The following is an 8,541-nucleotide window of genomic DNA, read 5'->3' on the forward strand; positions in this document are numbered from 1 at the left end:
AGTCGTGACACCTGCCCTGCAGCATAATCGCATGTATATAATTAAAGGGAATCTGTCACCTATTATACCTGTAATGCTGTCGATAAGCCCCCGATGTAACCTGAAAGATAAGAAAAAGGAGTTATATTATACTCACCCAGGGGGGGCCGGGTCCTGCTTTGGTCCGATGGGTGTCGCGGTCCGGCGCCTCCCATCTTTTAACGATGACGTCCTCTTTGCTTCCCGTCGCGGCTCCTGCGCAGGCACACTGCTCTGCATTGTTGAGGGCAGAGCAGAGTCCTACAGTGTGCAGGCGCCGGGAGAGGTCCGGCCTCAACAGTAAAATCAGTATTGCGCATGCGCCATCAAGTTCTATGGCCCGCAGTATGCTTGAGGAAGCACACAATTTGCATTGCAATACTTCCGCGCCATAGAACGTAAAGGCGTATGCGCAATACTGATTTTATGCTTTGCCCACTGTTGGGCAAAGCATACTGCGCATGTGTGAAAGGCCATTTGATTGCGCATGCGCGGCAACAGTACACGAGCGCAGGAATTACAAGAAAGAAATACGTAAAGCGAGACAGGAGGGGGGAAGAGACGGACAATAAGCCCCGCCCATCGGACTGTGCAGATTTACATACACCACGTGAAGAAAATAAACGGTATTTATTGACCAAAGGTGAGGAGTCAAGGGGTATGAAAAGTACTGTTATAATGAATAGGTGACACTGAATTGAATATTTTTACATGATATGCAGAAAAAAGTGGTGAGATTCCCTTTAACCAGTGTGCAGGACTTCAAACTAATACTGTGTTTTATAAAGTATGTCTGGAGCCTAACAGCTTTGTCGGTGCACTTGCACTTATCAGTTGCAGGCTGGATGAACATGCGCACATCAAGCAGGGGTGAGCTTTATCTAAGGCCGGTTTCACATTTGCGCTTTATAGCGCAGCGACGGCCTGCGCACGGCCGCCGCTAAGCCCCGCCCCCTGCCCGCCCCATCCGGTCATCGCCGCCTACTAGCGCACATGGGCGCATGCGATCTGCGCACCCTATCTTTAGCATAGGGTGCGCAGATCGTGCGCTGGCAGTGCGCTAGCAGGATTTTGCAGTGCGCTGCGCACTTTTGAAGGTGCGCCGTGCGCGCCGAAATGCAACATGCTGCGTTCGGCGCACACGGGCGCACCTTCAAACGTGCGCAGCGCACGGCAAAATCCTGCTAGCGCACTGCCAGCGCACTCTATGCTAAAGATAGGGTGCGCAGACCGCAAGCGCCCATGTGCGCTAGTAGGCGGCGATGACCGGATGGGGCGGGCAGGGAGCCAGCAGGGGGCGGGGCTTAACGGCAGCCGTGCGCAGGCCATCGCAGCGCTATAAAGCGCAAATGTGAAACCGGCCTCACACTATTCATCTACAAGTGTTGTAGGCCTGGGAGCAGATTTGCAGGTCGGAGGCTTGTAATCTATTAAACTCTCTTTTTCTGCATAGAAACACACGCGCAGTCCGCCTGCTGTGTTGACAAGTCTAATTTTATAGCAGTTCCTCTCATCAGTCCTGGCTGAGGCATTGTAGAGAATATTAGTACACAAGGGTTGTTGTTAGATTGCTGTATGCATAGAAACTTTCCCTGCTTCTCCCCCCCGAGGGCTTCTCCTTTTTCTGCAGGTCCTTATGGGCAACGTCTTGTTCGGCACAACTGTGATCAGCATGCATTTACCATCTCATGTTAGCGACGCAGCAGAAAAATAATTGTCGGGAACTGCATAGTCAGCTTTTCTGCCAGAGGACAGGGATGAAATACACACTGGATGGAACAGCTTTGTCTCTGGATGTACGATCCTTGTAGAGAAATGCTCCAGCAATGTTCGATATGCCTGCAGTATGACATAAGCAAGTGCTGCGATAGATCAGCAGGAATCAGTACTCTACAGCCATGGATGCAGGGCATGTGTAGGAGTGGGAGGGAAGGAAGTGGCGGAATATGGCATATGGCCCCTGGCCCTCGGCCACCATCTTCCGCTCGTGTTAAATGAGGACATGAATATTGGCAGCCTACGTAATGTAGCAAGTTACTAGATGTCAGTTTATAGCAGAATTTCTTACTCAATAGAAGAAGTCACTCTTTCCATGTATCGTATGACATATAGATTCATATAATCGCACATATCTAGATAAAGTGGAATGAAAAATGAAATTATACGAGACTAGCTTGGCCCTTGACAAATTTTCACACATTGGTCGTCGGGGGCGCAGGCAATTTCAGAAAAAGCAAGCTGGTCTAATGTAAATGTTTTTCATGAGCTGATGAACACAGACAGGTATTTATAAATGTAGATGGGTAATACAATAAACTGTTTTGATAAGTAGAGGCCAAAAAATGTCTTCCGGTTGAGGTGCCACCTGCAGGTCATTGTGTCTTTCTGCAGGTTTATGAAAATGAATATTTAAACTGTATTTAGTGATAAAATTGTGAATGTGTGGTTTGTTTGGCTCTTTTCTTGCTGAAGGGAGCAAGTTTAGCTTTCAAATGGTATATCGTGTGTGCGGGGTGAAGTAATGAGCGAAAAAACAATGCATGTTTACAAATGTGTTGGTAGTGTGCTTTGGGGTACTGTGGTGCCACCTGCAGGTCATTTTTCCTTACTGCAGGTTTATGAAAATTAATGTTTAAACTGTATTTTGTGATCAAATCGTGAATGTGTGGTTTGTTTGGCTATTTTCTTGCTGAAGGGGGCCAGTTTACCTTTCAAATGGTGTATCTTGTGTGTGTGGGTGCAGTATTAACGGGGATACAAAGGAATCACTGAAAAACAGTGTTTAGAAATAATAGGCAAATTGCCTCTTCAAAGAGAAAAAGGACTTAAACTCTATAGCGCCACCTGTTGGTAGTAGAGATCCTACAAGTCACAATCAACCCTTTAACGAGTCTTATAATATGACTTAGGATAACAGCCAAATCAGAATCTCAATTTGCAGACAGACACAGTGTTTCGGGCTATTGGCCCTCGTCAGTGCAAAGTATGAGAACCGATTTGGCTAGGTGAGAGGCTCTAGACTGAGGTACAAGGAAATAATAGAATAAAATAGATTCAGAAACATGCAAATCCTCTGGCATCCAGAAACACATGAATTTCTGAATCCCCCCCACTGCACACAGATGAAAGTGATACATCGACACCAAAGAAACACAGATGTGCAAGTATCAACCGCATGTCTGCTACACACCGGCTCAAACACATTAGAGGCAATGTTCAGAGTTGTCAGGCCCAATTTCCAGGGAGCCTCCGCATCTACACATCTGATATTTTAGCATACCGTACTTATAAAGTAGCAGACAGTTAAAATAACATGGGATATATCATTAGCTAAGACACTTTTAAAGAGTCAAAAGACCAAAAGATATCACTGTTATCACTCAAGTCGCATTGGGGAACTGCATTATTTTCATGGATCAATTATCTCAAAAAACTACAACCAATTCAGCAAAAAGTAATGAGTTTTTTTTAATTCAGCTCCCTAAAAATACCTTACATCCATTCCAAAAAATATTGGCACCAAAAAAGTTTTTTTTTGTAGACCTTTGCAATCTATGGGGTAGTTTGTTGGGTTTTTTTTTTTTTTTTTTTTTTTTTTTATTTCCTTGGATCAAGTGATGCACACAAAAGCAAGGATACTTGTTCAATAAGGATCCAAGTGTAGGTAAAAAAAAAAAAAAAACTGAAGAGATTACAAATAAGTAACCATCGTATGAGCAGTGTCCTGCATTTTTCAACATTTCTCATAGAGGAGACATCAGGGCTTCTCAGTCCTGTCTTTATATTGCAAACATTATATGTTCAGAAGCAACAGCTGCAGCATGGACATTACAGCATTATTTAGCAGTGTAGTGGTGAATCTGGCACTAGGATGAGAGAAACACTTACTGGAAACAGCAACACTGTCACCCACTTTCATACTGTCCCTCCAATCTCTATAGACTTCCGTAGGCAGCATGTAACCGATTTCTCAGTGAACAGTGAACTCTGGTCTTGAGCAAGAATGATTTTAGCTGATTCTCTGAGTCAAAGATCAGTTCAAGAGGCAAAGGGGGAGAAGAAATAGGTCTCAAAAGTGGAGAAAGAAGCCTGTTGCTCTGAACAGATATATTGCAATGTTTATATATGCAAAAACTGTTGGAACAACCTTTTAGGGACTATTAACACAGATTGACCATTCAAGCCAGGACCATCCACTCGGTGCATCATGGCGGGGCCGATCACAACTACACCTTGCCACCCTTTATCTCCACCCCTCCTCTTTGATTGACAGCTCTCTGGCTTCATAGAGCCAGAGAAGACCGGAGAAAGAGTGAAAACAGGCAGGTGGGAAAGTGTAGTTAAATGATTGGCCGCCATGATGCACTGAGTGGCCGGACTTGGTTTGAACAGTCGTTCTGTGCCGACAGCATCCCTTTCCTACAATGCTGAGAATGACTTGCGAAAATATTCGACCCTTTCACATTTTTCATGTTTTTCTACCTCACATCCTACAACCTGGAATTTTATTTATTTATTTATTTTTAAGTGTTTGCATCAGTTCATGTAAAGAACATGCCTACAACAGTGAACATTTCTTTTTCTTTTTATTGTGAAGCAAACAAATATAACTGAAAACTTCAGTGCGCATAACTATTCACCCCCTAAAGTCTGTACTTTGTGGAACATCCTTTTGTGGCAATTAAGGGTATGTGCACACGCTGCGGATCCGCAAACATTGTACAGTACAGCGTTATCCAATGGGTTTTCAAAATCGCAGTGCACATGCTGTGGATTTTTCCACACGATTTTAAATCCTCAGCATGTAAATTCTTTCTGTGGATTCTGCAGCGGTTTGACACCTGTTCCATTGTCCAGGTGTCAAACGGCTGGGGAAAACCGCAGGCAAATCTGCAGATAAACCGCAGGTCACTTTACCTGCGGTTTTACCTGCAAATCCGCACAGAAAAATCTGCAGCTGAATCCGCACTGTGTGCACTCACCCTACTGTAAGTCGCTTTGGATAAAGGCGGCGGGAAGCCCACCTCAAAGTCGCGAAATGTCAGCTGTTATAAACAGCTGACATGTGCCCTAAATAGGAGCGGGTGGAATCCCAATCCACCCGTGCCTATTAACTAGTTAAATCCGGCTGTCAAAGGCTGACAGCGGACATTTATCTAGCGCTTCCGGCGCCCGGAAGGAAATGAGCGCATCGCCGACCCTCGTCACATGATCGGGGGTCAGCGGCGCATTGCCGTGACAACAAGAGGTCTCATAGAGACCTCTATGATTGCTGCCGGCACATTACTATGAGCGCCACCCGATGGTCAGCGCTCAAAGCAATGCAGTAAATCTGCTACATATAGGCGATCTGAGCATCACCTATATGTAGCAGAGCCGATCAAATAATGGATGCTTCTAGGCTATTGAAGTATGCCAAAGGTTAAAAAAAAAAAAATCTTTAAAAAACAAAAAGTTTAAATCACCCCCTTTCGCCCCAGTCAAAATACAAAAAAAAAAAAAATCAAACCTACACATATTTGGTATCGCTGAGTTCAGAATCGCCCAATCAATAAAAAAAGCATTAACCCGATCGCTAAACGGCGTAGCAAGAAAAAAAAAAAAAAAAGCCAGAATTACATTTAAATGTAATAACGGGCAATCAAAAGATCGTATCTGCACCAAAATGGTATAATTAAAAATGTCAGCTCGGCGCGACCCCAGATCATGAAAAATGGAGACACTACGGGTCTCGGGAAAATTGTGCTTTTTTTTAAGCAAATTTTGGAATTTCTTTTCACCATTTAGATCAGTGGTTCCCAAACTCCAGTCCTCGCGGACCCCAACAGGTCATGTTTTCAGGATTTCCATTGTGTTACACATGTGAGAGAATTCCTGATACCTTGATGATACTTCCATCAACTGTGAAATACTAAAGGGAATCCTGAAAACATGACCTGTTGGGGTCCGCGAGGACTGGAGTTTGGGAACCACTGACTTAGATTAAAGAGAACCTACTAGACATGTTTGGTGTCTATGAACTCGTAATGACCTGGAGAATCAGAATGGCAGGCCAGCTTTAGCATTTACTGAACATAGTAAAAAAGCAAAACAAAAAAGTAAGTGTGGGATTGCACTTTTTTTGCAATTTCACCGCACTTGGAATTTTTTTCCCCGTTTTTGAGTACCCGACATGGAAAAACCAATGGTGTCGTTCAAAAATACAACTCGTCCTGCAAAAAAAATAAGCCCTCACATGGCCATATTGACGAAAAAATAAAAAAGTTATGGCTGTGGAAAGAAGGGGAGCGAGAAATGAAAAACGCTCCGGTCATTAAGGGGTTAAAGTCTGACCAAAGATTCTCAATTGGATTAAGGACTGGGCTTTGACTAGGCAACTCAAGAACATGTACACATTTCCCCTTAAACCACCCGAGTGTTGCTTTAGCAGTATGCTTTGGGTCATTGTCTTGTTGGAAGGTGAACCTTCATCCCAATCTCTGACAGACAAACAAGTTTTGCTAAAGGTTATCCATGTATTTTGTACCATCTATCATCCCCTCTACTCAGACCATTTTCCTTCTCCCTGCTGACTAAATACATCCCCAAAGCATGATGCTGACACCACCATGTTTCACTGTGTGTATGGAGTTCTTGGGGTTATGAGCTGTGTTGGTTTGGCGCCAGTCCTAGAGTTTACCTTGGTGCCCAAAAAGTTCAATTTTGGTCTCATCTGACCACATCACCTTCCTTTATACATTTAGGGAGTCTCTCACATTTCTACTCGCAAACAAAAAATTTAGTCTTACAATTTGTGTGCGCAAGTATTTTTTTTGTCCACTCCTCCATAAAGAGCACCTCTATGGAATGTTACAGAACTACAACTCCCAACATGCCCTCCACCGTCACAGCTTGGAGATCACTGACGTAGAAGAACATCCCAAGCAGTGAGGCAATCTAATGCCGGCTAGATCATCAGGTGACAGGCGCGGAGGAAGTGAGCAGCTACAGGAATTAGAAAAATATTTATCTTGTTACACAACAGTCCGTCGTGTAATTACCGTGTGGTAGTGTGAGCCGCCTGCATGACACAGCGCATGACAGTGATGGCACCTGACAGGTAGAGGTAGTGATCCTACCTGGATTCTCACCTTAGGACAGTCATATACACGTGACTGACACTGATAGAGCCTTGTACACACGGCACCATTTACACTTAGGTTGGTAGGAGCATGGCACTGACTGGTAAGCGTCTGTCCCTGCGCACTGTCTGCTGCCACAGAGAGCGCAAAGCAGCAGAGCCCCAGCGCGTCCCGACTACACCGGCAGAGCATGCAATACCGCCTCTGGCCACTAGGCCCTGACACCGCGCCAAACAGTAGAAAGACCAAGCGTCCGGGCCCAGAGCCATTCCTCTGCCTGAAGGCTGAGACGGTAAGCACTCTCCGTGGGGGGGCGCCTATCCCCCACCCGTACCATAAGAGCACCATTATGTGTCAGGGGAGCTGCGACTTGTAGTTCTCCCTCAGCCACACACACACACTCCTATGTCATTCCCAACATTAGCAAGTCATACCTTCGCGTAAGGGGTTAATCGCAAAGCATGATGGTACCTGCTGCTGGGATGGGCTCCCAGGCCCGTGCGCAGGTGACAAGACGAGGTGCGCGCCCCGCAGTCACACACGGCAGCGCCCTGTACGGAGCCTCCGTCCCCGCCTCCCCTTCCCCGCAGCGCCCGGGAAGCAGCGGACTCACCCTTGTTGTTCATGTCGCCGGTGCCGTGCACAGTCTGTGTTTTCCGTGTTGTTGTTGAGGATGATTCTACTTCCGCTTCTCTCCACTTCCTTATTGTGTTGTGTGCGCTCTGCACGGAGGTGGCAACATGTACCGCCGACAGCAGCGCCCTCTGGCGGCACTCCCACACCTCCACGCGATCAGCCTGACAGCTTATGGGCATTGCTTAGTAGATCTGTCTCACAGTCATCTGTCTGGTCTTAACAGTCTGAGCTGTGTGTCTCACTCTGATCTGTCTGTCTCACACTCATCTGTCAGTCTGCCTCACACTCATCTGTCAGTCTGCCTCACACTGATCTGTCAGTCTGCCTCACACTCATCTGTCAGTCTGCCTCACACTCATGTGTCAGTCTGCCTCACACTCATGTGTCAGTCTGCCTCACACTCATCTGTCAACCTATATCACAATTATATGTCAGTCTGTCTCACACTGATCTGTCAGTCTGTCTCACACTGATCTGTCAGTCTGTCTCACACTGATCTGTCAGTCTGCCTCACACTCATCTGTCAGTCTGCCTCACACTGATCTGTCAGTCTGCCTCACACTCATCTGTCAACCTGTATCTACAATGATCTGTCAGTCTGTCTCACACTGATCTGTCTGTCTCACACTGATCTGTCAGTCTTAACAATCTGATCTGTCTGTCTCACACTGATCTGTCAGTCTTAACAATATGATCTGTCTGTCTCACACTGATCTGTCAGTCTGTCTCACACTGATCTGTCAGTCTGCCTCACACTCATCTGTCT

At 45.8% G+C, this 8,541-nt stretch overlaps 1 protein-coding gene across 1 annotated transcript in view; it reads right to left on the reverse strand.

Moving 5' to 3' along the window:
* Positions 1-7,969, reverse strand: part of DAZAP2 (DAZ associated protein 2) — a 30,369-nt gene extending 22,400 nt beyond the window's left edge. Inside the window, exon 1 of the mRNA XM_073576733.1 lies at positions 7,753-7,969. Within this exon, the coding sequence (XP_073432834.1) occupies positions 7,753-7,954 (202 nt within the window). The 5' untranslated portion in view covers positions 7,955-7,969. The remainder of the gene's footprint in view (positions 1-7,752) is intronic.
* Positions 7,970-8,541: the final 572 nt, after the last annotated feature.

The sequence above is a fragment of the Dendrobates tinctorius genome, unplaced genomic scaffold (genome assembly GCF_039654945.1).
Source record: "Dendrobates tinctorius isolate UK_male_01 unplaced genomic scaffold, ASM3965494v1 ptg000051l, whole genome shotgun sequence".
NCBI lineage: Eukaryota > Metazoa > Chordata > Amphibia > Anura > Dendrobatidae > Dendrobates > Dendrobates tinctorius.